The sequence below is a fragment of the Bombina bombina genome, chromosome 10 (genome assembly GCF_027579735.1).
Source record: "Bombina bombina isolate aBomBom1 chromosome 10, aBomBom1.pri, whole genome shotgun sequence".
In the NCBI taxonomy this organism is placed as follows: domain Eukaryota; kingdom Metazoa; phylum Chordata; class Amphibia; order Anura; family Bombinatoridae; genus Bombina; species Bombina bombina.
Genome location: NC_069508.1, coordinates 211,512,532 through 211,540,482, shown reverse-complemented (window position 1 = coordinate 211,540,482; position 27,951 = coordinate 211,512,532). Strand labels below are relative to the sequence as shown.

The following is a 27,951-nucleotide window of genomic DNA, read 5'->3' as shown; positions in this document are numbered from 1 at the left end:
TTGTAAAATTTGGAAAAAGTATGCAGCGAAGACCAAGTCGCTGCCTTACAAATCTGTTCAACAGAAGCCTCATTTTTAAAAGCCCATGTGGAAGCCACTGCTCTGGTAGAATGAGCAGTAATTGTTTCAGGAGGCTGCTGGCCAGCAGTCTCATAGGCCAAACGGATGATGCTTTTCAGCCAAAAGGAAAGAGAGGTAGCGGTCGCCTTCTGACCTCTCCTCTTACCGGAATAGATAACAAACAAAGAAGTTGATTGTCTGAAATCCTTAGTTGCTTGTAAGTAGAACTTTAAAGCACGAACCACATCAAGATTGTGTAACAGACGTTTCTTCTTCGACGAAGGATTAGGACACAGAGAAGGAACAACAATTTCCTGGTTAATATTCCTATTAGACACAACCTTAGGAAGAAAACCGGGTTTGGTACGTAAAACTATCTTATCTGCATGGAACACCAGGTAAGGTGAATCACACTGTAAAGCAGATAACTCTGAAACTCTTTGAGCAGAAGAGATAGCTACCAAAAACAAAACTTTCCAAGATAAAAGCTTAATATCTATGGAATGTAAAGGTTCAAACGGAACCCCTTGCAAAACTGAAAGAACTAAATTCAGACTCCATGGCGGAGCCACAAGTCTATAAACAGGCTTGATTCTGACTAAAGCCTGACTAAACGTTTGAACGTCTGGTACCTCTGCCAGACGTTTGTGAGAAAGAATAGACAAAGCAGATATCTGTCCCTTTAAGGAACTAGCTGATAATCCTTTCTCCAATCCATCTTGGAGAAAGGCGAAAATCCTGGGAATCCTAACCTTACTCCATGAGTAACCCTCGGATTCGCACCAAAAAAGATATTTTCACCAAATCTTATGGTAGATTTTCCTGGTGACAGGCTTTCTAGCCTGAATCAGGGTATCAATAACCGACTCAGAGAAACCACGCTTTGATAAAATTAGGCGTTCAATCTCCAAGCAGTCAGACGCAGAGAAATTAGATTTGGATGTTTGAAGGGACCCTGTATTAGAAGGTCCTGCCTCATTGGCAGTGTCCATGGAGGCACAGATGACATGTCCACTAGGTCTGCATACCAAGTCCTGCGTGGCCACGCAGGCGCTATTAGAATCACCAAAGCCCTCTCCTGCTTGATTCTGGCAACCAGATGAGGGAGGAGAGGAAACGGTGGAAAAACATAGGCCAGATTGAAGGACCAAGGCGCTGCTAGAGCATCAATCAGCACCGCCTGGGGATCCCGGGACCTGGACCCGTAAAGAGGAAGCTTGGTGTTCTGATGGGACGCCATCAGATCCAATTCTGGAATGCCACATAGCTGAGTCAGCTGGGCAAATACCTCCGGGTGGAGTTCCCACTCCCCCGGGTGAAAAGTCTGACGACTTAGAAAATCCGCCTCCAAGTTGTCTACTCCTGGGATGTGAATTGCTGAGAGGTGGCAAGAGTGATCCTCCGCCCACCTGATTATTTTGGTTACTTCCATCATTGCTAAGGAACTATTTGTTCCCCCCTTGATGATTGACATAAGCTACAGTCGTGATGTTGTCCGACTGAAATCTGATGAATTTGGCCGCAGCTAGCTGAGGCCATGCCTGAAGCGCGTTGAATATCGCCCTCAGTTCCAGAATATTTATCGGGAGAAGAGCTTCTTCCCGAGACCATAAGCCCTGAGCCTTCAGGGAGTCCCAGACTGCACCCCAGCCCAACAGACTGGCGTTGGTCGTCACGATGATCCACTCTGGTCGCGGAAACACATTCTCTGAGACAGGTGATCCAGAGACAACCACCAGAGAAGAGAATCTCTGGTCCCCTGGTCCAACTGTATTTGAGGAGACAAATCTGCATAATCCTCATTCCACTGTCTGAGCATGCATAGTTGCAGTGGTCTGAGATGTATCCGTGCAAAAGGGACTATGTCCATTGCCGCTACCATTAATCCGATTGTCTCCATGCACTGAGCTACAGATGGCCGAGGAATGGAATGAAGAGCTCGGCAAGTAGTTAAGAGTTTTAACTTTCTGACCTCCGTCAGAAATATTTTCATTACTACAGAGTCTATTAGTGTTCCTAGGAAGGGAACTCTTGTGAGGGGGGAGAGAGAACTCTTTTTGATGTTCACCTTCCACCCGTGAGACCTCAGAAAGGCCACTACAATTTCCGTGTGAGACTTGGCTCTTTGGAAAGTCGACGCCTGAATTAAGATGTCGTCTAGATAAGGCGCCACTGCTATGCCCCGCGGTCTTAGCACCGCCAGGAGGGACCCTAGCACCTTTGTAAAAATTCTGGGAGCAGTGGCCAACCGAAAGGGAGAGCCATAAACTGATAATGCTTGTCCAGAAAGGCAAACCCGAGAAACTGGTGATGATCTTTGTGGATAGGAATGTGTAGAAACGCATCCTTTAGATCCACGGTAGTCATATATTGACCCTCCTGGATCATTGGTGTCTCCGAATGGTCTCCATCTTGAAAAATGGGACTCTGAGGAATTTGTTTAGAATTTTGAGATCCAGGATTGGTCTGAAAGTTCCTTCTTTTTTGGGAACCACAAACAGGTTTGAGTAAAACCCCAGCCCTTGTTCCGCAATTGGAACTGGGTGGATCACTCCCATTGTATGTAGGTCTTCTACACAGCGTAAGAACGCCTCTTTCTTTGTTGTGTCTGTAGACAGAAGAGAAATATGGAACCTTCCCCTTGGAGGGGATTCCTTGAATTCTAGAAGATATCCCTGGGAAATAATCTCTAAGGCCCAGGGATAGTGTACGTCTCTTGCCCAGGTCTGAGCGAAGAGAGAGAGAGGTTCTGCCCCCTACTAGATCCGGTCCCGGATCTGGGGCAATCCCATCATGCTGTCTTGGAGGCAGCTGCAGGCTTCTTGGCCTGTTTACCCTTGTTCAAGCCCTGGTAAGGTTTCCAGGCTGCCCTGGGTTGTGAAGTGTTACCCTCTTGCTTTGCAGCAGGAGAGGATGAAGCGAGACCGCTCCTGAAATTCCGAAAGGAACGAAAATTATTTTGTTTGTTCTTCGTCTTGAAGGACTTGTACTGGGGGAGAGCATGGCCTTTTCCCCCAGTGATTTCTAAAATAATCTCTTTCAATTCAGGCCCAAAAAGGGTCTTTCCTTTGAAAGGGATGTTCAATAGTTTGGATTTTGACGACACATCGGCCGACCAGGACTTTAGCCACAACGCCCTGCACGCTAAAATGGCGAAACCTGAATTTTTGCCGCTAACTTAGCTAGTTGGAAAGCGGCATCTGTGATAAAAGAATTAGCCAGCTTAAGAGCCTTAATTCTGTCCATAATATCCTCATATGAGGTCTCCGTCTGGAGCGCATCTTCCAGCGCCTCGAACCAGAAAGCAGCTGCAGTAGTTACAGGAACAATGCACGCTATAGGTTGGAGAAGAAAACCTTGTTGAACAAAAATTTTCTTAAGTAAACCCTATAATTTTTTATCCATAGGGTCTTTAAAAGCACAACTGTCCTCAATTGGTATGGTTGTGCGTTTAGCAAGTGAAGAAACAGCCCCCTCCACCTTAGGGACCCTCTGCCACGAGTCCCGCGTGGAGTCAGATATGGGGAACATTTTCTTAAAAACAGGAGAGGGAACAAACGGAATACCTGGTCTATCCCACTCCCTAGTTACTATATCCGCAATCCTCTTAGGGACCGGGAACACATCAGTGTAAACAGGAACTTCTAGGTACTTGTCCATTTTACACAATTTCTCTGGAACCACCAAAGGGTCGCAGTCATCCAGAGTAACTAATACCTCCCTGAGCAATAAGCGGAGGTGTTCTAGTTTAAATTTAAAAGCCAACGTATCTGAGTCTGTCTGAGGAGCAACCTTTCCCGACTCAGAAATTTCTCCCTCAGACAGCACATCCCTCGCCCCCATTTCAGAGCGTTGTGAGTGTATATCGGATACGGCTACCAAAGCGTCAGAATGCTCAGAATCTGTTCTTAAAACAGAGCTATCACGCTTTGCAGGTAACACGGGCAGTTTAGATAAAAACACTGAGAGGGTATTATCCATAACTGCCGCCAAGTCTTGCAAAGTAAAAAAGAGTTAGACGCACTAGAGGTGCTAGGCGTCGCCTGAGCGGGCGTAACTGGTTGTGACACTTGGGGAGAGGTTAACAGGCTAACCTCATTACCTTCTGTCTGAGAATCATCTTGGGCCACATTTTTAAGTGCAACAATATGTTCTTTAAAGTGTATAGACATATCAGTACAAGTGGGACATTCTGAGAGGGGGTTCCACCATGGCTTCTAAACACATTGAACAAGGATTTTCCTTAGTGTCAGACATGTTTAACAGACTAGCAATAAGACAAACAGGCTTAGAAATCACTTTAATCAAGTAAAAACACACTTTGCAAAAAAAACGTTACTGTGCCTTTAAGAGATAACAAAGGCACACAATTTTCCAAAACAGTGAAAAATGCAGCAAACTTTTCGAAATTTTCACAGTATGTACCTAAAGCATTGGTAAGATTGCACAACTAGCAAGAAAAACGATTAACCCCTTAATGCCCAAACCGGATCAATAGCAAGCTAACAACCGGTTAAAACGACTTCAGCACCTTGCCACAGCTCTGCTGTGGCCCTACCTTCCCTTAGGAACCAGATTTGTGGGGAAAAAGCTTCTTATAGGCCCTCAAACTGCAGCAGGACCCTCCATGTGAAACAGCCTGAAGATCTAGTAAATCTAACTGCGCATCTGAGGCGCAAAATTAGGCCCCTCCCACCTTACTCCGGTGCTGTGAGGCCTAAAGAAACACTCCTAAGTGTTATAATAATAGCCATGTGGGTAACAACCCCTGAAAGAAACCCAAAGGAACCTTCAAAGTGTCTCAAAAAACGATATTTATTAGTAAAAAAACGTTTGCCATAAAATAGTGTCAACCAGTATAAATTAGCCCTGTTATGTAAGCTTGTAATTCCATACTTAGTCTCTGAATAAAGCTTACCCTTCCCTCATGGGGATCTTATCAGTCCTTTTCTAGCATTATCACAGTCTTGTCTAGAAATAAATGACTGAACATACCTTATTGCAGTCTAACCTGCAAACCGTTCCCCCCAACTGAAGTTTTCTTGTACTCCTCAGTCCTTTGTGGGAACAGCAGTGGATTTTAGTTACAACATGCTAAAATCATCTTCCTCCCTGCAGAAACCTCATCTTTTTTCTGCTAGAGAGTAGTACACACCGGTACCATTTAAAATAAACTTTTGCTTGTAGAACAAAAACTACAAATCTAACAACACATTCACTTTACCCTTCCGAGAGGGACCCTATTGCTTAGAGCCGGCAAAGAGAATGACTGGAGGGTGGAGCTAGAGGGGGAGCTATATGGACAGCTCTGCTGTGTGCTCTCTTTGCCACTTCCTGTTAGGAAGGAGAATATCCCACAAGTAAAGGATGAATCCGTGGACTGGATACACCTTACAAGAGAAAAAAATATATATCTTTTTTTTTTGGACTTCCACCAGAAGAAACATCTATTGCGACAAAAATCACAAGCATCAAAAACCCAGAGAAAAAGGAATTTCGCCTAACAAGGAAAATCTACAACAGCCACAAGCTCCAAAATAAAGAAATAAAACGCATCTTAACCGGATCAAAAGAAAAAAGGCCACACCCGCAGGTGAACGCCAAAGAGGAATGGAAACACTAACAGGACCAGCCTGTCCAGATATCCTCAGGAGCTCAGAACTAGGATTAGATACACAAAAAACAAGAGAGACAACCAGGAGTAGGATCTCATTCCTCAATCGTCTAGCGCTGATCGCCATCTGATTCAGAAGCCTGAGGATCCGTTGACGAATTAGAACTGGAATCCTCCAAAGCCGCCAACACATGCCGCAACAGTACATGCAGGTGCGCCAGTCTGAATCTAAATGCAAAATCCACCTCCGGAGGGGCATCTAAAGGCCCCAACCCTGAAGGCTGTACCCCTGAAGCCTCAGAGGAAACCGCTTCCCCAGAGAAAAGATCAGATATAATAGAACTCGCAACCTGACACCCCCCAGGTTAGGGGGACACGGATGAACTCTTTGCTTGCAATTAGGAAGATGTAAATGCGCCAACGCCAAAGATATGGCCATGCGGAACCAAGCAGTAACCTCTGGCGGAAAAAAACATCCTTCCGGAGAAGGGGTAACGGTGATCGGGATAACTGCCTGTGTAGGAACAGAATATTCTAGGGAACACACCTCATGGGACAGAATCCTCAGAGGCGGATGGCTCAGCTGTCTCTAGCCTCACCCAGAAGGAGAAGATAGCACTCTATTACAGCAAACAGAACATAATTGATTGGGCTGGATTACCATGGCCTCCCCACAATCTACGCAAGTAACAGAATCTGAATCAGAGAAATCCTTCTCCGAACATTCAGAATCCTCCATAGCTGTGACTTATTAAATTACGGACAAAAACAACTGGCAGCTTACACCCCCAATGGCTGGGGCACTCACCACCTCCTATGACCCAGACAATTAGAGAAACAGATCCTCTCCACCAACACTCGATCACGATACAGAAATGGAGATTGAAAACGTGACCACGCCCGGACACGAGGTGCAACATGTAGGCCAAAGAAAAGCGCGCCAGTCCACAAGAACTGCGTAGCTCTTAAAAATTGTACATTCCGTTATAGCCATGAGCCCTAACATTTCTACACATAAGCAGACAGAATCACATAAACATGATTAGTCCCCCACTGCTCAATAACCCCCCTCAGGAGATATTAACCCTTGATTCCAAAAAAGATAAAGTAGTCTCACTGAGACCCTGTCTTCTATCATTTACATTACATCCACAATGAAAGGAAAATGAAACGATCTTACTGGAATCTATGCCGTGGAACAGTAAGACAGTCCTTCAAGTTTGACAGATAGTAGCGTTGCATCTGACATGGACTTTAGTGAAGAAAGCAGGCAGCGAAACTCGTCAATGCAGATTGCTTGTGGAGCGCTTAATATGAGTAAGGATGGTTTCACAGAAAGACTCTCCCTACATCTCCGGACTCTAACTTTCATCGATGTTCTACTTAAAACTCCAGTCCCATCTTGAAGAGTACTACCCTCCATAAGAAACTACTTCATAATTTTCTGACACTTCTCAGCCAACCTCCTGTGACGAAAGGCAAAGAATGAGGGAAGTGGGGAGGTATTTAAGCCTTTGGCTGGGGTGTCTTTGCCTCCTCCTAGTGGCCAGGTTCTGTATTTCCCAAAAGTAATGAATGCAGCTGTGGACTCTCCCCATTTTAAGAAAATAAATAAATAACTAAATTTATGCTTACCTGATAATTACTTTCTTCTACGATATGTCGAGTCCACGGATTTCATCCTTACTTGTCGGATATTAACCTCCTGCTAACAGGAAGTGGCAAAGAGCACCACAGCAGAGCTGTATATGTAGCCCCTCCTCTTCCCCTCCACCCTCAGTCATTCGGCCGAAGGTTATAGAAAGAGAAAAGGAAAGGCTAAAAAGGTGCAGAGGTGACTGAAGTTTTCAAAAAATAAAATAAACCTGTCTTAAAATAACAGGGAGGGCCGTGGACTCGTCACATCGTAAAAGAAAGTAATTTATCAGGTAAGCATAAATTTAGTTTTCTTTTACAAAGATATGACAAGTCCACGGATTTCATCCTTACTTGTGGGAAACCAATACCAAAGCAATAGGACACGGATGAAAGGGAGGGACAAGACAGGAACCTAAATGGAAGGCACCACTGCTTGAAGAACCTTTCTCCCAAAGATAGCCTCAGAAGAAGCAAAAGTATCAAATTTGGAAAATTTGGAAAAAGTGTGAAGGGACGACCAAGTCGCAGCCTTACAAATCTGTTCCACAGATGCATCGTTTTTAAAAGCCCATGAGGAAGCCACAGCCCTAGTAGAATGAGCCGTAATTCTTTCAGGAGGCTGCTGTCCAGCAGTCTCATATGCCAGGCGGATGATACTTCTCAGCCAAAAACAAAGAGAGGTAGCCGTAGCTTTCTGACCCCTACGCTTTCCAGAATAAACAATGAATAATGAAGATGAGTGACAGAAATCCTTAGTTGCCTGTAAGTAAAACTTTAAGGCACGGACCACGTCCAGGTTATGTAACAGACGCTCCTTCTTAGAAGAAGGATTAGGACACAAGGAAGGAACAACAATTTCCTGATTAATATTCTTATTCGAAACAACCTTAGGAAGGAACCCAGGTTTGGTACGTAAAACCACCTTATCAGAATGAAATATGAGATAAGGCGAATCACACTGTAATGCTGAAAGCTCAGAAACTCTTCAAGCAGAAGAAATAGCAACCAAAAAACAGAACTTTCCAAGATAATAGTTTAATATCTATGGAATGCATAGGTTCAAACGGAACCCCTTGCAGAACTTGAACTAAATTCAAACTCCAGGGAGGAGTAATAGGTCTAAATACAGGCTTAATTCTAGATAGAGCCTGACAAAAAGACTGAACATCTGATACATTTGCCAAACGTTTGTGAAACAGAATTGACAAAGCTGAAATCTGTCCCTTTAAAGAACTAGCTGATAATCCTTTGTCCAAACCCTCTTGGAGGAAGGACAATATACTAGGAATCCTAACCCTACTCCATGAGTAATTCTTGGATTCACACCAATGAAGATATTTAAGCCATATCTTGTGGTAAATTTTCCTGTGACAGGCTTTCGTGCCTGTATTAAGGTATCAATTACTGACTCGGAAAAGCCACGCTTTGATAGGATCAAGCGTTCACTCTCCATGCAGTCAGTCTCAGAGAAAGTAGATTCGGATGATTGAAAGGACCTTGTATTAGAAGGTCTTGTCTCAGAGGCAGAGTCCATGGTGGAAAGGATGACATGTCCACTAGGTCTGCATAACAGGTCCTGCGTGGCCACGCAGGCGCTCTCAATATCACCGATGCTCTTTCCTGTTTGATTTTGGCAATCAGACGAGTGAGCAGAGGAAACGGTGGAAACACATAAGCCAGGTTGAAGAACCAAGGCGCTGCTAGAGCATCTATCAGTGCCGCTTCTGGGTCCCTGGACCTGGATCCGTAACAAGGAAGCTTGGCGTTCTGGCGAGACGCCATGAGATCCAATTCTGGTTTGCCCCAACAGAGAACCAATTGAGCAAACACCTCCGGATGGAGTTCCCATTCCCCCGGATGAAAAGTCTGACGACTTAGAAAATCCGCCTCCCAGTTCTCTACACCTGGGATATGGATCGCTGACAGGTGGCAAGAGTGAGTCTCTGCCCAGCGAATTATCTTGGAGACTTCTGGCATCGCTAGGGAACTCCTGGTTCCCCCTTGATGGTTGATGTAAGCCACAGTCGTGATGTTGTCCGACTGAAATCTGATGAACCTCAGGGTTGCTAGCTGAGGCCAAGCCAGAAGAGCATTGAATATTGCTCTTAACTCCAGAATATTTATTGGGAGGAGTTTCTCCTCCTGAGACCATGAACCCTGAACCTTCAGGGAGTTCCAGACTGCACCCCAACCTAGAAGGCTGGCATCTGTTACAATTGTCCAATCTGGTCTGCGACAGGTCATACCCTTGGACAGATGGGCCCGAGATAACCACCAGAGAAGAGAATCTCTGGTTTCCTGATCCAGATTTAGTAGAGGGGACAAATCTGTGAAATCCCCATTCCACTGACTGAGCATGCATAATTGCAGCGGTCTGAGATGCAGGCGCGCGAATGGCACTATGTCCATCGCCGCTACCATTAAGCCGATTACTTCCATGCACTGAGCCACCGTGGGGCGCGGAATGGAGTGAAGAACACGGCAAGCATTTAGAAGTTTTGATAACCTGGACTCCGTCAGGTAAATTTTCATTTCTACAGAATCTATAAGAGTCCCTAGGAAGGAAACCCTCGTGAGAGGAGATAGAGAACTCTTTTCTTCGTTCACTTTCCACCCATGCGACCTCAGGAATGCCAGAACTATCTCTGTATGAGATTCGGCAATTTGAAAGCTTGACGCCTGTATCAGGATATCGTCCAGGTAAGGAGCCACCGCTATGCCTCGCGGTCTTAGGACCGCCAGAAGTGAGCCCAGAACCTTTGTAAAAATTCTTGGGGCTGTAGCCAACCCGAATGGAAGAGCTACAAATTGGTAATGCCTGTCTAGAAAGGCAAACCTCAGGGACTGATGATGATTCTTGTGAATCGGAATGTGAAGGTAGGCATCCTTTAAGTCCACTGTGGTCATGTACTGACCTCTCTTGGATCATGGGTAAAATGGTTTGAATAGTTTCCATCTTGAATGACGGAACTCTGAGGAATTTGTTTAGGATCTTTAAATCCAAAATTGGTCTGAAGGTTCCCTCTTTTTTGGGAACCACAGATTTGAATAAAACCCCCTGTCCTTGTTCCGTCCGCGGAACTGGATGGATCACTCCCATTACAAGGAGATCTTGTACGCAGCTTAGGAATGCCTCTTTCTTTATCTGGTTTGCAGATAATCTTGAAAGGTGAAATCTCCCTTGTGGAGGAGAAGCTTTGAAGTCCAGAAGATATCCCTGAGATATGATCTCCAACGCCCAGGGATCCTGAACATCTCTTGCCCACGCCTGGGCAAAGAGAGAGAGTCTGCCCCCTACTAGATCCGTTGTCGGATAGGGGCCGCTCCTTCATGCTGTCTTAGAGGCTGCAGCAGGCTTTCTGGCCTGCTTGCCCTTGTTCCAGGACTGGTTAGATTGAGCAAAAGTTCCTTCTTGTTTTGAAGCAGAGGAAGTTGATGCTGCACCTGCCTTGAAATTTCGAAAGGCACGAAAATTAGACTGTTTGGCCTTTGATTTGGCCCTGTCCTGAGGAAGGGTATGACCCTTACCTCCAGTAATGTCAGCAATAATTTCTTTCAAACCAGGCCCGAATAAGGTCTGCCCCTTGAAAGGAATGTTGAGTAATTTAGACTTTGAAGTCACATCAGCTGACCAGGATTTGAGCCACAGCGCCCTACGCGCCTGGATGGCGAATCCGGAATTCTTAGCCGTTAGTTTAGTCAAATGAACAATGGCATCAGAAACAAATGAGTTAGCTAGCTTAAGAGTTCTAAGCTTGTCAACAATTTCAGTCAATGGAGCTGTATGGATGGCCTCTTCCAGGGCCTCAAACCAGAATGCCGCCGCAGCAGTGACAGGCGCAATGCATGCAAGGGGCTGTAAAAACAGAATTTATGTTTACCTGATAAATTACTTTCTCCAACGGTGTGTCCGGTCCACGGCGTCATCCTTACTTGTGGGATATTCTCTTCCCCAACAGGAAATGGCAAAGAGCCCAGCAAAGCTGGTCACATGATCCCTCCTAGGCTCCGCCTACCCCAGTCATTCGACCGACGTTAAGGAGGAATATTTGCATAGGAGAAACCATATGATACCGTGGTGACTGTAGTTAAAGAAAATAAATTATCAGACCTGATTAAAAAAACCCGGGCGGGCCGTGGACCGGACACACCGTTGGAGAAAGTAATTTATCAGGTAAACATAAATTCTGTTTTCTCCAACATAGGTGTGTCCGGTCCACGGCGTCATCCTTACTTGTGGGAACCAATACCAAAGCTTTAGGACACGGATGAAGGGAGGGAGCAAATCAGGTCACCTAGATGGAAGGCACCACGGCTTGCAAAACCTTTCTCCCAAAAATAGCCTCAGAAGAAGCAAAAGTATCAAACTTGTAAAATTTGGTAAAAGTGTGCAGTGAAGACCAAGTCGCTGCCCTACATATCTGATCAACAGAAGCCTCGTTCTTGAAGGCCCATGTGGAAGCCACAGCCCTAGTGGAATGAGCTGTGATTCTTTCGGGAGGCTGCCGTCCGGCAGTCTCGTAAGCCAATCTGATGATGCTTTTAATCCAAAAAGAGAGAGAGGTAGAAGTTGCTTTTTGACCTCTCCTTTTACCGGAATAAACAACAAACAAGGAAGATGTTTGTCTAAAATCCTTTGTAGCATCTAAATAGAATTTTAGAGCGCGAACAACATCCAAATTGTGCAACAAACGTTCCTTCTTCGAAACTGGTTTCGGACACAGAGAAGGTACGATAATCTCCTGGTTAATGTTTTTGTTAGAAACAACTTTTGGAAGAAAACCAGGTTTAGTACGTAAAACCACCTTATCTGCATGGAACACCAGATAAGGAGGAGAACACTGCAGAGCAGATAATTCTGAAACTCTTCTAGCAGAAGAAATTGCAACCAAAAACAAAACTTTCCAAGATAATAACTTAATATCAACGGAATGTAAGGGTTCAAACGGAACCCCCTGAAGAACTGAAAGAACTAAGTTGAGACTCCAAGGAGGAGTCAAAGGTTTGTAAACAGGCTTGATTCTAACCAGAGCCTGAACAAAGGCTTGAACATCTGGCACAGCTGCCAGCTTTTTGTGAAGTAACACAGACAAGGCAGAAATCTGTCCCTTCAGGGAACTTGCAGATAATCCTTTTTCCAATCCTTCTTGAAGGAAGGATAGAATCTTAGGAATCTTAACCTTGTCCCAAGGGAATCCTTTAGATTCACATCAACAGATATATTTTTTCCAAATTTTGTGGTAAATCTTTCTAGTTACAGGCTTTCTGGCCTGAACAAGAGTATCGATAACAGAATCTGAGAACCCTCGCTTCGATAAGATCAAGCGTTCAATCTCCAAGCAGTCAGCTGGAGTGAGACCAGGTTCGGATGTTCGAACGGACCTTGAACAAGAAGGTCTCGTCTCAAAGGTAGCTTCCATGGTGGAGCCGATGACATATTCACCAGATCTGCATACCAAGTCCTGCGTGGCCACGCAGGAGCTATCAAGATCACCGACGCCCTTTCCTGATTGATCCTGGCTACCAGCCTGGGGATGAGAGGAAACGGCGGGAATACATAAGCTAGTTTGAAGGTCCAAGGTGCTACTAGTGCATCCACTAGAGCCGCCTTGGGATCCCTGGATCTGGACCCGTAGCAAGGAACTTTGAAGTTCTGACGAGAGGCCATCAGATCCATGTCTGGAATGCCCCACCGTTGAGTGACTTGGGCAAAGATTTCCGGATGGAGTTCCCACTCCCCCGGATGCAATGTCTGACGACTCAGAAAATCCGCTTCCCAATTTTCCACTCCTGGGATGTGGATAGCAGACAGGTGGCAGGAGTGAGACTCCGCCCATAGAATGATTTTGGTCACTTCTTCCATCGCCAGGGAACTCCTTGTTCCCCCCTGATGGTTGATGTACGCAACAGTTGTCATGTTGTCTGATTGAAACCGTATGAACTTGGCCCTCGCTAGCTGAGGCCAAGCCTTGAGAGCATTGAATATCGCTCTCAGTTCCAGAATATTTATCGGTAGAAGAGATTCTTCCCGAGACCAAAGACCCTGAGCTTTCAGGGATCCCCAGACCGCGCCCCAGCCCATCAGACTGGCGTCGGTCGTGACAATGACCCACTCTGGTCTGCGGAAGGTCATCCCTTGTGACAGGTTGTCCAGGGACAGCCACCAACGGAGTGAGTCTCTGGTCCTCTGATTTACTTGTATCTTCGGAGACAAGTCTGTATAGTCCCCATTCCACTGACTGAGCATGCACAGTTGTAATGGTCTTAGATGAATGCGCGCAAAAGGAACTATGTCCATTGCCGCTACCATCAAGCCTATCACTTCCATGCACTGCGCTATGGAAGGAAGAGGAACGGAATGAAGTATCCGACAAGAGTCTAGAAGTTTTGTTTTTCTGGCCTCTGTCAGAAAAATCCTCATTTCTAAGGAGTCTATTATTGTTCCCAAGAAGGGAACCCTTGTTGACGGAGATAGAGAACTCTTTTCCACGTTCACTTTCCATCCGTGAGATCTGAGAAAGGCCAGGACGATGTCCGTGTGAGCCTTTGCTTGAGGAAGGGACGACGCTTGAATCAGAATGTCGTCCAAGTAAGGTACTACAGCAATGCCCCTTGGTCTTAGCACAGCTAGAAGGGACCCTAGTACCTTTGTGAAAATCCTTGGAGCAGTGGCTAATCCGAAAGGAAGCGCCACGAACTGGTAATGCTTGTCCAGGAATGCGAACCTTAGGAACCGATGATGTTCCTTGTGGATAGGAATATGTAGATACGCATCCTTTAAATCCACCGTGGTCATGAATTGACCTTCCTGGATGGAAGGAAGAATTGTTCGAATGGTTTCCATTTTGAACGATGGAACCTTGAGAAACTTGTTTAAGATCTTGAGATCTAAGATTGGTCTGAACGTTCCCTCTTTTTTGGGAACTATGAACAGATTGGAGTAGAACCCCATCCCTTGTTCTCCTAATGGAACAGGATGAATCACTCCCATTTTTAACAGGTCTTCTACACAATGTAAGAATGCCTGTCTTTTTATGTGGTCTGAAGACAACTGAGACCTGTGGAACCTCCCCCTTGGGGGAAGCCCCTTGAATTCCAGAAGATAACCTTGGGAGACTATTTCTAGCGCCCAAGGATCCAGAACATCTCTTGCCCAAGCCTGAGCGAAGAGAGAGAGTCTGCCCCCCACCAGATCCGGTCCCGGATCGGGGGCCAACATTTCATGCTGTCTTGGTAGCAGTGGCAGGTTTTTTGGCCTGCTTTCCCTTGTTCCAGCCTTGCATTGGTCTCCAAGCTGGCTTGGCTTGAGAAGTATTACCCTCTTGCTTAGAGGACGTAGCACTTTGGGCTGGTCCGTTTCTACGAAAGGGACGAAAATTAGGTTTATTTTTGGCCTTGAAAGGCCGATCCTGAGGAAGGGCGTGGCCCTTACCCCCAGTGATATCAGAGATAATCTCTTTCAAGTCAGGGCCAAACAGCGTTTTCCCCTTGAAAGGAATGTTAAGTAGCTTGTTCTTGGAAGACGCATCAGCTGACCAAGATTTCAACCAAAGCGCTCTGCGCGCCACAATAGCAAACCCAGAATTCTTAGCCGCTAACCTAGCCAATTGCAAAGTGGCGTCTAGGGTGAAAGAATTAGCCAATTTGAGAGCATTGATTCTGTCCATAATCTCCTCATAAGGAGGAGAATCACTATCGACCGCCTTTACCAGCTCATCGAACCAGAAACACGCGGCTGTAGCGACAGGGACAATGCATGAAATTGGTTGTAGAAGGTAACCCTGCTGAACAAACATCTTTTTAAGCAAACCTTCTAATTTTTTATCCATAGGATCTTTGAAAGCACAACTATCTTCTATGGGTATAGTGGTGCGTTTGTTTAAAGTGGAAACCGCTCCCTCGACCTTGGGGACTGTCTGCCATAAGTCCTTTCTGGGGTCGACCATGGGAAACAATCTTTTAAATATGGGGGGAGGGACGAAAGGAATACCGGGCCTTTCCCATTCTTTATTTACAATGTCCGCCACCCGCTTGGGTATAGGAAAAGCTTCTGGGAGCCCCGGGACCTCTAGGAACTTGTCCATTTTACATAGTTTCTCTGGGATGACCAACTTGTCACAATCATCCAGAGTGGATAATACCTCCTTAAGCAGAATGCGGAGATGTTCCAACTTAAATTTAAATGTAATCACATCAGGTTCAGCTTGTTGAGAAATGTTCCCTGAATCAGTAATTTCTCCCTCAGACAAAACCTCCCTGGCCCCATCAGACTGGTTTAGGGGCCCTTCAGAACCATTATTATCAGCGTCGTCATGCTCTTCAGTATCTAAAACAGAGCAGTCGCGCTTACGCTGATAAGTGTGCATTTTGGCTAAAATGTTTTTGACAGAATTATCCATTACAGCCGTTAATTGTTGCATAGTAAGGAGTATTGGCGCGCTAGATGTACTAGGGGCCTCCTGAGTGGGCAAGACTCGTGTAGACGAAGGAGGGAATGATGCAGTACCATGCTTACTCCCCTCACTTGAGGAATCATCTTGGGCATCATTGTCATTGTCACATAAATCACATTTATTTAAATGAGAAGGAACTCTGGCTTCCCCACATTCAGAACACAGTCTATCTGGTAGTTCAGACATGTTAAACAGGCATAAACTTGATAACAAAGTACAAAAAACGTTTTAAAATAAAACCGTTACTGTCACTTTAAATTTTAAACTGAACACACTTTATTACTGCAATTGCGAAAAAATATGAAGGAATTGTTCAAAATTCACCAAAATTTCACCACAGTGTCTTAAAGCCTTAAAAGTATTGCACACCAAATTTGGAAGCTTTAACCCTTAAAATAACGGAACCGGAGCCGTTTTTAACTTTAACCCCTTTACAGTCCCTGGTATCTGCTTTGCTGAGACCCAACCAAGCCCAAAGGGGAATACGATACCAAATGACGCCTTCAGAAAGTCTTTTCTATGTATCAGAGCTCCTCACACATGCGACTGCATGTCATGCCTCTCAAAAACAAGTGCGCAACACCGGCGCGAAAATGAGGCTCTGCCTATGATTAGGGAAAGCCCCTAAAGAATAAGGTGTCTAAAACAGTGCCTGCCGATATAATCTTATCAAAATACCCAGATTAAATGATTCCTCAAGGCTAAATATGTGTTAATAATGAATCGATTTAGCCCAGAAAAAGTCTACAGTCTTAATAAGCCCTTGTGAAGCCCTTATTTACTATCTTAATAAACATGGCTTACCGGATCCCATAGGGAAAATGACAGCTTCCAGCATTACATCGTCTTGTTAGAATGTGTCATACCTCAAGCAGCAAGAGACTGCTCACTGTTCCCCCAACTGAAGTTAATTCCTCTCAACAGTCCTGTGTGGAACAGCCATGGATTTTAGTAACGGTTGCTAAAATCATTTTCCTCATACAAACAGAAATCTTCATCTCTTTTCTGTTTCTGAGTAAATAGTACATACCAGCACTATTTTAAAATAACAAACTCTTGATTGAATAATAAAAACTACAGTTAAACACTAAAAAACTCTAAGCCATCTCCGTGGAGATGTTGCCTGTACAACGGCAAAGAGAATGACTGGGGTAGGCGGAGCCTAGGAGGGATCATGTGACCAGCTTTGCTGGGCTCTTTGCCATTTCCTGTTGGGGAAGAGAATATCCCACAAGTAAGGATGACGCCGTGGACCGGACACACCTATGTTGGAGAAATAAAACCTTGTTGAATAAACATTTTCTTAAGGTAACCCTCTAATTTTTTATCCATTAGATCTTAAAAAGCACAACTGTCCTCAACCGGGATAGTGGTACGCTTTGCTAAAGTAGAAACTGCTCCCTCCACCTTAGGGACAGTCTGCCATAAGTCCCGTGTAGTGGCATCTATTGGAAACATTTTTCTAAATATAGGAGGTGGGGAAAAGGGCACACCGGGCCTATCCCACTCCTTACTAATAATTTCTGTAAGCGTTTTAGGTATTGGAAAACCATCAGTACTCACCGGCACTGCATAGTATTTATCCAGCCTACACAATTTCTCTGGCACTGCAATTGTGTCACAGTCATTCAGAGCAGCTAATACCTCCCCAAGCAATACACGGAGGTTCTCAAGCTTAAATTTAAAATTAGAAATCTCTGAATCAGGTCTCCCCGATTCAGAGACGTCACCCACAGACTGAAGCTCTCCGTCCTCAGGTTCTGCATATTGTGACGCAGTATCAGACATGGCTCTTACAGCATCTACGCGCTCTGTATCTCGTCTAACCCCAGAGCTATCGCGCTTGCCTCTCAATTCAGGCAATCTGGATAATACCTCTGACAGGGTATTATTCATGATTGCAGCCATGTCCTGCAAATTAATCGCTATGGGCGTCCCTGATGTACTTGGCGCCATATTAGCTGCGTCCCTTGAGCGGGAGGCGAAGGGTCCGACACGTGGGGAGAGTTAGTCGGCATAACTTCCCCCTCGACAGACCCCTCTGGTGACAATTCTTTTATAGATAAAGACTGATCTTTACTGTTTAAGGTGAAATCAATACATTTAGTACACATTCTCCTATGGGCTCCACCATGGCTTTTAAACATAATGAACAAGTATCCTCTGTTTCAGACATGTTTGTACAGGACTAGCAATGAGACTAGCAAGCTTGGGAAAACACTTTAAAGCAAGTTAACAAGCAATATAAAAAACGTTACTGTGCCTTTAAGAGAAACAAATTTTGACAAATTTTGAAATAGTGAAAAAAGGCAGTTACACTAACAAAATTTTTACAGTGTATTAACAAGGGTCAGCAGAGCATTGCACCCCACTTGCAAATGGATGATTAACCCCCTTAATAACAAAAACAGAATAATAAATGACAAAAACGTTTTTTAAACACCGTTACAACAACTGCCACAGTGTACTGTGATTGTTACCCCTCCTCAAACACGACTTTGAAGCCTTTGAGCCCTTCAGAGATGTCCTGTATCATGCAGAGGGAAGCTGAATGTCTGTCAGTATTTTTTAGCTACACAGAAAAGCACTAAAATAGGCCCCTTCCCACTCATATTACAACAGTGGAAAGCCTCAGGAAAACTGTTTCTAGGGCAAAAATCAAACCAGCCATGTGGAAAAAAAACTAGGGCACCAATAAGTTTTGTCCACCAAACATATATAAAAACGATTAACATGCCAGCAAATGTTTTATATTACACTTTTATAAGAGTATGTATCTCTGTTAATAAGCCTGATACCAGTCGCTATCACTGCATTTAAGGCTTAACTTACATTAATCCGGTAATCAGCAGCATTTTTCTAGCAAATTCCATCCCTAGAAATATGTTAACTGCACATACCTTATTGCAGGAAAAACCTGCACGCCATTCCCCCTCTGAAGTTACCTCACTCCTCAGAATATGTGAGAATGGCAGTGGATCTAGTTACTTTCGCTAAGATCATAGAAAGTCACAGGCAGATTCTTCTTCTAATGCTGCCTGAGATGAAACAATACACTCTGGTACCATTTAAAAATAACAAACTTTTGATTGAAGTTAAAAAACTAACTATAATAACACCACTCTCCTCTTACTACGTCAATCTTTGTTGAGAGTTGCAAGAGAATGACTGGATATGGCAGTGAGGGGAGGGAGCTATATAGAAGCTCTGCTGTGGGTGATCCTCTTGCAACTTCCTGTTGGGAAGGGAGGAATATCCCACAAGTAACGGATGATCCGTGGACTGGATACACTTTACAAGAGAAAACACAACTGCCCCTACATATAGATTATAATTTAAGCAAGTTACTTTTCTGCACGTCTCGTTGAGGAAGCCTCCCATAGACCCTTGCCTGGGCAGAAACCAATCGCAGTCTGTAGCATTGAGGCTGGAGCTTCACCAAGCAGGCCGGGTTTCTATTGTAAAGAAAAAAATCTTTAGCAAGTAGAACAATGAGAATTCACTGAGAAATCCGTACAAGATAAAAAAATATTTAAAAGAAACTTACACAATTATTAGACTGGGAGCTTTTTAGCTGCAGGAGCTGCTGATGAGCCATTTGTAAATGTGAAACGTTTTGTAACTGAGCATTACCAAAACCGCCAAGTCCTGGCTTCTGTTAAACATGAGAGATTAGAAACATCCATATTAGTCCAACATACATGCAGTGAGACTAGGGATACTGGGAATTACATTTATTACAACCAACAAATTGCCAACACACACACATTATTGAGTAAATATAATCCACACAAAGCAGAAATAGGAACTTCCCACTCTCCATTTCCAACTTTAATACGGCGTGTACACTGTTTAAGGAAACCGGTGCCAACACATAGCCAGAAAACCAGTTAGTGGTTCCTGTGGGGGCCTATCTATCAAGCTAGGAAAGGAGCTTGGCGGCCCGTTGTCACAAAGACCGCTGCTCCATAACCCTGTTCCAACCTGCTCTGAGCAGGCGGAAAGGAATCGCAACAATTCAACCCGATCGAGTCCGATCGGGTTGATTGACACCTCCCTGTTGGCGGCTGATGGCCGCGAGTCTGCAGGGGGCGGCGTTGCACCAGCAGCTCTTGTGAGCTGCTGGTGCAATGTTAAATGCGGAGAGCGTATTGCTCTCGCATTCAGCATGGTCTTGCGGACCTGATCCGCACTGTCGAATCAGGTCCGCAAGACCTTTGTTAAATAGGGACCTGTGTGTCAAACGTAACTTCTATCTCTCTCTCTCTATATCTATATATATCCCTAATCTACAGGATAAATTAGTGCATAGTCACTTTAAAAATAGTTAAAATTAGAAAAAAAAATTAGAACTGGCTTAAAAATTACCATAAGAAAGATGGTAATTTCACATGTGCGAGATGAAGTGTGTGCAAAAATATACAAAAAGGTAATCATATAATAGACGCTGAGGGAAGAAAACATAAGATAAAGGGTCACATACACTGTAAGAGTGAAGGGGTTGCATAAGCTATATTGTGTTCTTGCCCACAATTCTATGTGGGCAAAACCTATAGAGAGCTAAAAAAAAGGGTGTTAGAGCACAAGAGGGATATTAAAAACAAAAACCTTAAAGACAGTAGTGTAGCAAGACACTTCTTTACACACCACAATAGCTCCACAATAGGTTTAAAAGCAATGGGCCTGGAACTCATAGATTTGCATGGCCGAGGTGGGGACTTCAGGCTGAATGTAAATGGATTCATAATATGAATATCCTGAAACCTAAGGGGATGAATGAGGAAATACATTTCTCCCCCTTTTCTGTAGAGCCAGCTATGCCCATGTGCTCATACACAAACATGCAAACATATCAATGTTAACCTATATATATGATCCCCATAGCAGGCACAGAATGCAGGTTATCATAATATTATAATAAATGTCACTGAATACGCTATATCAAATGTGAGAAAAAGTATTCCTAGATATATAGCTATAGAATTGATGACACAAAGAAATACTACACACAATTACTACTTTCAGGTCCCCATTCTACCTGCTATAACCAGTACCCATTTATCAAATATAAAAATACTACAGCTGCAGTTTAGGCTATTATCTTAAATGTGTTAAAAGTGGACTATTTATCCCCTGTTACAGAATATGCCTATATATAAGCCTCTCTCCCTTTAGACGTTTTATTTATGTATATACATGTAATATGTTTTGTAAATATTATTCTAGGTACCGAATGTATTAGGACTTTAGAACGAGTTTATTACTACATGTGCCAGTCAATAGGTTATACCAATACCCCCTTAAAAGACATGTACCACCTTAACAGGACAATATGACAGAGGAAGTACTTCATCCGGAACTTCCGAAATTGTGTTTAAATTCCCGGGGGGGGGGGGGGGGGATTGCACACAAACAGAAAGGCACGCTTTGAAGAAGCCGCACAGAGTATCCCTGGCGGCAAACACATGTAGTGTAGTTTTGTACTACTTACCACGGCTAGGCCAGCCTGAGAGTCCTGCACCTTACTTGACCCTTGGGGAGTTCGTTACACCACACTTCTCTACTTCCACTGAGCGATCAGGACCAGCAGCAACGTCACAGCACACACTTGGAAGCAGCATCTCAGCACTTATTGTACAGAGGCTAGGGCCCGGATCGATACACAACAGCACACATGGATGTCATATATTGACGAAGACGGGTGAGATCAGTCCATTCCCCTTGCTTCTGACAAAGGGTCCCTTGGGCGAGGTAAAGCCCTCAGTAGGTAGAACCTTTGCAGCAAGTATACCCAGCAATTTCTGGGAGTGTGTAATCGTTTGGAATATTATACGGCTGTTTCTCTACTATATGAACTGTCATACTGCTTCTCTGCTTGCATTGCATGGTGTGTGTTGCACGAATCGCTGATTTCTTACCAGCACCGCTCCATAATTGACTGCTTTATATGTATGTTTTTGCTGGATTGTTTGGAGATCAGTGTGGTGTTATCCTGCATGGACTTTATGGGCCAATATCTTTGAATCCTAGGATCATTGTATGAACTTTGTGTTCAATCAGGATGTTTTTAGAAGACACGCATTGGTTAAACTTCTTCCTCTAATTATGACTTGAGCTCATACCTTGGACACAGGTTTCACCCCAATGGCCTTTGGTAGATAGGCCCTTTTTTTTTTTTTTAACTCTACTTTTTTAATTTATATTCCAACAATTTAGAAAAAATAAACATCTCGTTATAACACTTTCGGTTCACCACGCAGGGTGTTTTAAACATAGCCACACCAAAAAGTCATATTTTGTTCCAAAAATATTATACAAACATAGAGGTAAAATTAACCTGAGCCCACCTGGGCTATAATACAGAACAAAAAAATATTTGACCAAAAGGCAAGGCTCTAGGGTCCAGTAAATAAATATCAATAAACATACAAATAACTGGATACAATGTTTTACTATTGGAACCGGCGTGCCATTGTTGGGGTTATCTACTACTCTCCCTCCCCAAAGGAAAAAAAAAAAAAAAAAGTTAAAAAAAAAAAAAGGGGGGGGGGGGGCTGGGGGTGGAGAAAAGGGTAAATTTCCCCTTACATACCCGGCCCATCCCGCCCCCTCCTGCTGTCTCGCCTATCCTAACAATTCCTATGTTAACTGCTACCAGAGATCACAAGCGCAGAAATGACCAGATTCCTAGCAGTACAAGCTTGTAAGTTTCTGAAAGGGTATATCAGGCGTTCTATTTCCCGGTGGGGGGGGGGGGCGGGGGGGAGACACGACTAGAAGTCTTCCTGAAATCTATAGTAGCTTCAACATATTTCAAATCTCTTACAACATCCAAAGAATGTAGAGATCTTTCAAGAGTATTCTTGATTAGGACACAAGGAAGGAACAATTTCCCTACTAATCTTGTTAGAATTCACAACCTTAGGAAGAAATTTAAACAAAGTCTGCAAAACAGCCTTATCCTGATGGAAAATTAGAAAAGGAGACTCACAAGAGAGCATACAATTCAGAAAACTCTTCTAGCTGAAGAGATAGCCAAAAGGAACAACACTTTCCAAGAAAGTAGTTTAATATCCAAAGAATGCATAGGCTCAAAAGGAGGAACCTGCAAAGCTTTCAAAACCAAATTAAGACTCCAAGGAGGAGAGATTGATTTAATAACAGGCTTGATACGAACTAAAGCCTGCACAAAACAGTGTATATCAGGAAGATTAGCAATTTTTTTTCCCTGTGAAATAAAAAAGAAAGAGCAGAGATTTGTCCCTTCAAAGTACTTGCAGGCAAACCTTTTTCCAAACCATCCTGAAGAAACTGTAAAATTCTAGGAATTCTAAAAGAATGCCAAGAGAATTTATGAGAAAAACACCATGAAATATAGGTTTTCCAAACCCGATAATAAATCTTCCTTGAAACAGACGTACGAGCCTGTAGCATAGTATTAATCACTGAGTCAGTAAAACCTCTATGACTAACCACTAAGCGTTCAATTACCATACCTTCAAATTTAGCTATTTGAGATCCTGATGGAAAAAACGGCCCCTGAGACAAAGGTCTGGCCTTAAAGGAAGTGGCCAAGGTTGGCAACAGGACTTCCGGACAAGGTCCGCATACCAAAACCTGTAAGGCCATGCTGGTGCTATCAGAAACACATGCAATTGTTCCAATATGATCTTGGAGATCACCCTTGGAAGGAGAACTAAAGGCGGAAAAATGTAGGAAGGTTGGTAAAACCAAGGAATTGCTAACACATCCACCAACTCCGCCTGAGGATCTCTGGACCTGGAAAGGTACCTGGGAAGCTTCTTGTTTAGATGGGAAGCCATCAGATCTATTTCGGGGAGACCCCACATCTGAACAATATGACAAAATACATCTGGATGGAGAGACCACTGCCCTAGATGTAAAGACTGAGATAATCCGTTTCCCAATGGTCTACACCTGGAATATGTATCGCAGAAATTAGCCAGGAAATAGATCCCGCCCAAGAAAGTATCTGAGATACTTCTTTCATCGCTAAAGGACTGCGAGTCCCCCCTTGATGACTGACATATGCCACAGTTGTGATATTATCTGTCTGAAAACGAATGAATAATTCTCTCTTTAATAGTGGCCAAGCCTGAAGAGCCCTGAAAATAGCATAGAGTTCTAAAATATTGATTGGTAACCTCATCTCTTGGGGATTTCAAACTCCTTGTGCTGTCAGAGACCCCCAGACAGCACCCCAACCTGTGAGACTTGCATCTGTTGAAATCACAGTCCAGGCAGGACGAACAAAAGAGGCCCCTTGAATAATCTGATGATGGACTAACAACCAGGACAGAGAGTTGAATGTTGGGATTTAAGTATATCAACTGTGATATCCGAGTATAATCCCTGCACCATTGATTCAGCATACAAAGCTGCAGAGGTCTCATATGAAAACGAGCAATGGGGATTGTGTCCGATGCTGCAGTCATGAGACCTAAAACTTCCATGCACATAGCCACTGAAGGGAATGATCGAGACTGAAGGTTTCGACAGGTAGAAACCAATTTCATTTGTCTCTTGTCTGTTAAATGTGTCTTGGACACTGAATCTATCTGGAAACCTAAAAAGGTGATCCTTGTCTGAGGAATCAAGGAACTCTTTGGTAAATTGATCCTCCAACCATGTCTTCAAAGAAACAACACAAGTTGATTTGTGTAAGATTCTGCTAAATGAAAAGATTGAGCCAGTACCAAGATATTGTCCAAATAAGGAAACACTGCAATACCCTGCTCTCTGATTACAGACAGAAGGTCACCGAGAACCTTCGAAAAGATTCTTGGAGCTGTTGCTAGGCCAAATGGAAGAGCAACAAACTGGTAATGCTTGTCTAGAAAAGAGAGTCTCAGAAACCGATAGTGGTCTGGATGAATAGGAATATGAAGATACGCATCCTGCAAGTCTTTTGAGGACATGAAATGCCCTTGCTGAACAAAAGGCAGAATAGTCCTTATAGTCACCATCTTGAAAGTTGGAACTCTTACAAAATGATTCAAAAACTTCAGATCCAGAACTGGTCTGAAAGAATTTTCCTTCTTTGGGACAATGAATAGATTTGAATAAAAACCCAGACCCTGTTCCAGAATTAGAACTGGTACAATCACTCCTAAAAAGCTCTAGATCTGAAACACATTTCAGAAAAGCCTGAGTTTTCACAGGATTTGTTGGAACGTGAGAGTAAAAAATCTTCTCACAGGTGGTCTTATTCTGAAACCTATTTGATACCCCTGGGAGACAATATTCTGAATCCAATGATTCAGAATGGAACCTGCACAAACGTCTTGAAATAATTTCAATCTGTCCCCATCAGTAATACTTGTTCGAGGGCCGCACCTTCATGCAGTCTTGGGGGCTAGCTTCGGTTTCTTGTAAGGCTTGGATTTATTCTAACGCGTGGAAGGCTTCCAATTGGAGGCAGAGTCCTTAGGGGAAGGAGTGGTTTTCTATTCTGTTGAAAAGAACAAAACTGATTAGAAGCTCTAGATTTGCCTTTAGACTTTTTATTTTAAGGCAAAAAAAAAAACATTCCCCCCAGAAATAGTGGAAATAATGGAATCCAACTGGGAACCAAATTATTACCCTGATTCCATGATTTGAGCCATAAAGCTCTTCTAGCTAAAATAGCTAAAGACATAGATTTAACATTTATCTTTATGATATCAAAAATAGCATCACAGATAAAATAATTAGAATGTTGAAGCAAACGAACAATGCTATTTGTTATTGAACAAGGCTTTTTCCCCGTTGTGCTAAGCTGTCCAACCAAAAAATTTATGCAGCCGCAATATCAGCCATAGAAATGGCAGGTCTGAGCATATAGCCAGAATGCAAATAAGCTTTCCTTAGATAAGATTCAATTTTCCTATCTAAAGGATCCTTAAAAGAGGTACTATCTTCCATAGGAATAGTAGTACGTTTAGCAAGAGTAGAAATAGCCCCATCAACCTTAGGAACTTTTTCCCTAAACTCTAATCTAGCCACTGGCAAAGGATACAACTTTTTAAACATTGAAGAAGGCACAAAAGAATTACCAGGCTTAGACCATTCCTTAGCAATCACATCAGAAATGGCATCAGGAACAGAAAAAAACCTCAGGAGTAGTAACAGGAGGTTTATAGACGGAATTTAAATGTTTACTGGATTTATTATCAAGAGGACCAAACTCCTCAATATCCAAAGTTATTAACACTTCTTTTAACAAAGAACCAATATACTCAATCTTAAAAAGATAAGATGATTTATCAGTGTCAATGTCTGAAGTAGGATCCTCATCAGAGGAGTATATATCAGTATGTTGACGGTCATTACAAATTTCATCAGTATTATGAAAAGTTTTAAAAGACCTTTTACGTTTATTTGAAGGCAGTATAGCAGCCATAGCCTTCTGTATCTCATCAGCAATATCATTTTTCATAACAGGGATATCATGTACATTAGATGTTGAAGGAACAACAGATACTGTACTAGCACTAATAGAAACCTTCTCTGCATTCAAAAGCTTATCATGACAACTGTTACATACTACAGCTGGAGTTCTCTCTCTTTTGCTCTCTCTCATTTATTCTCTCTCTATCTTTTGCTCTCTTGCTCTCTGTCTTTTGCTCTCTCCCCCTCCCCCTCCCTTCTTCCCCCCTCTCCCAAATGTTTTTTTCTTCTGTCTTCCCCCCCACGTAAATTAAACTGATTACTACATCTGAGTTTGATCTACCGAAGTGCCCTTTTTCAAGCCTAAAAAAAACCCTAATCTAAGAAAAAAAAAAAAACACCCCAAAAATTATAATAAAAAAGCCTAAACCTAAGCCCCAAATAGGTACTCACTGTTCCTGAAGTCCGGAGGAGATCTTCTTCCAGACGGAGCCATCATCTTCTATCTTCATCCGAAGTGAAGGTGGTGCGGAGTGGAGGTGCGGAGCTATGTTCCGATGCCTGGATCCTCAGCGGCGGTCCTCTGCGGCATGGAGGCTCCTCTTCATCCATGAAGCTGTTCAAATCAGCCAATAAAATTTCAGTAGCTCTCATCCTATTGGCTGATTTTAAAATTTTAGCAAATAGGAATGCAAGGTACCCAAAAAAATATGGGGTACCTTGCATTCAATCTTTAGTGTGCGATGGACGATCGCATAAAGAGAAGCCTCCACCGCCGTTGAGGATCCAGTCATCGGGGAACACAGCTCCGAGCCGCCTTCACTCTGAATGAAGATAGAAGATCATGGATCTGTCTGGAAGAAGACCTTCTCCTCCAGACATCAGGAACAGTGAGTACCTAATTTGGGGCTTAGGTTTAGGCTCTTTAATTTTAATTTTGTGGGTGTTTTTTTTTTTTAGATTAGGGTTTTTTTGGTCTTAAAAAAGAGCGGATTGCCCTTTTAAGGCCAGTAAAAGAGCTGAATGCCATTTTAAGGGCAATTCCCATACAAATGCCCCTTTAGGGGCAATGGGTAGTTTAGTTATTTTTGTGTAAGGTTTTTTATTTTGGGGGGTTAGGTGGGTGGGGGGTTTTACCGTTAGGGGGGACCCAAGTATTTTTTAGAGGTAAAAGAATTGTTTAACTTAGGGCAATGCCCTACAAAAGGCCCTTAAGGGCTATTAGTAGTTTAGATTAGGGGGTGTTTTTATTTTGTGGGGGGGGGGGGTTATTTTTTATAGGGATTAGGTATATTATTATTTTATATTATTTTTTTCTGTAATGTTAGACTATTTTATTTTTGTAATTTAATGATGGTTTTTTATTTTAATTGTAATTTAGTTGTAATTGGGGTTTATTTAGGGGGGGTTAGGTTAGGGGGCTTAGTAATTAAATTAGTTATTTGCGTTGTGGGGGGTTTGCAGTATAGAGGTTAATATATATTAATTAGGGTTATTGCGATGTGGGGGGGGGTTGGCGGTTTAAGGGTTAATAGGTTTATTGTGATGTGGGGTTTTTGGCGGTTTAGGGGTTAATATTTTAATTATGTTATTTGCGGTTTAGGGGTTAATAATTTTATTATTTTGCTATGTGGGGGTTGACGGTTTAGGTGTTAGATTGTTTTTTTGCTATACTTCATGCAGGCAGTTACGTGTTTTTAATTTTATTTCTTGCGGCCGGTTATTTCGTACGGGCAGTTGCGTGTTTTTTTTTGTTTTTGTTTAAGGTTTCGGGTTTACCTACGCTGCATCCAGCTG

General features: G+C 43.2%; 1 protein-coding gene across 1 annotated transcript in view; it reads right to left on the bottom strand.

The window, feature by feature from the left end:
- The window catches only part of RAVER2 (ribonucleoprotein, PTB binding 2), a gene marked incomplete in the record, with an annotated part of 339,360 nt that overhangs the window by 96,732 nt on the left and 214,677 nt on the right, over positions 1 to 27,951 (bottom strand). Inside the window, 2 exon segments of the mRNA XM_053693676.1 lie at positions 19,169 to 19,220; positions 19,313 to 19,420. Of these exon segments, the coding sequence (XP_053549651.1) occupies positions 19,169 to 19,220; positions 19,313 to 19,420 (160 nt within the window).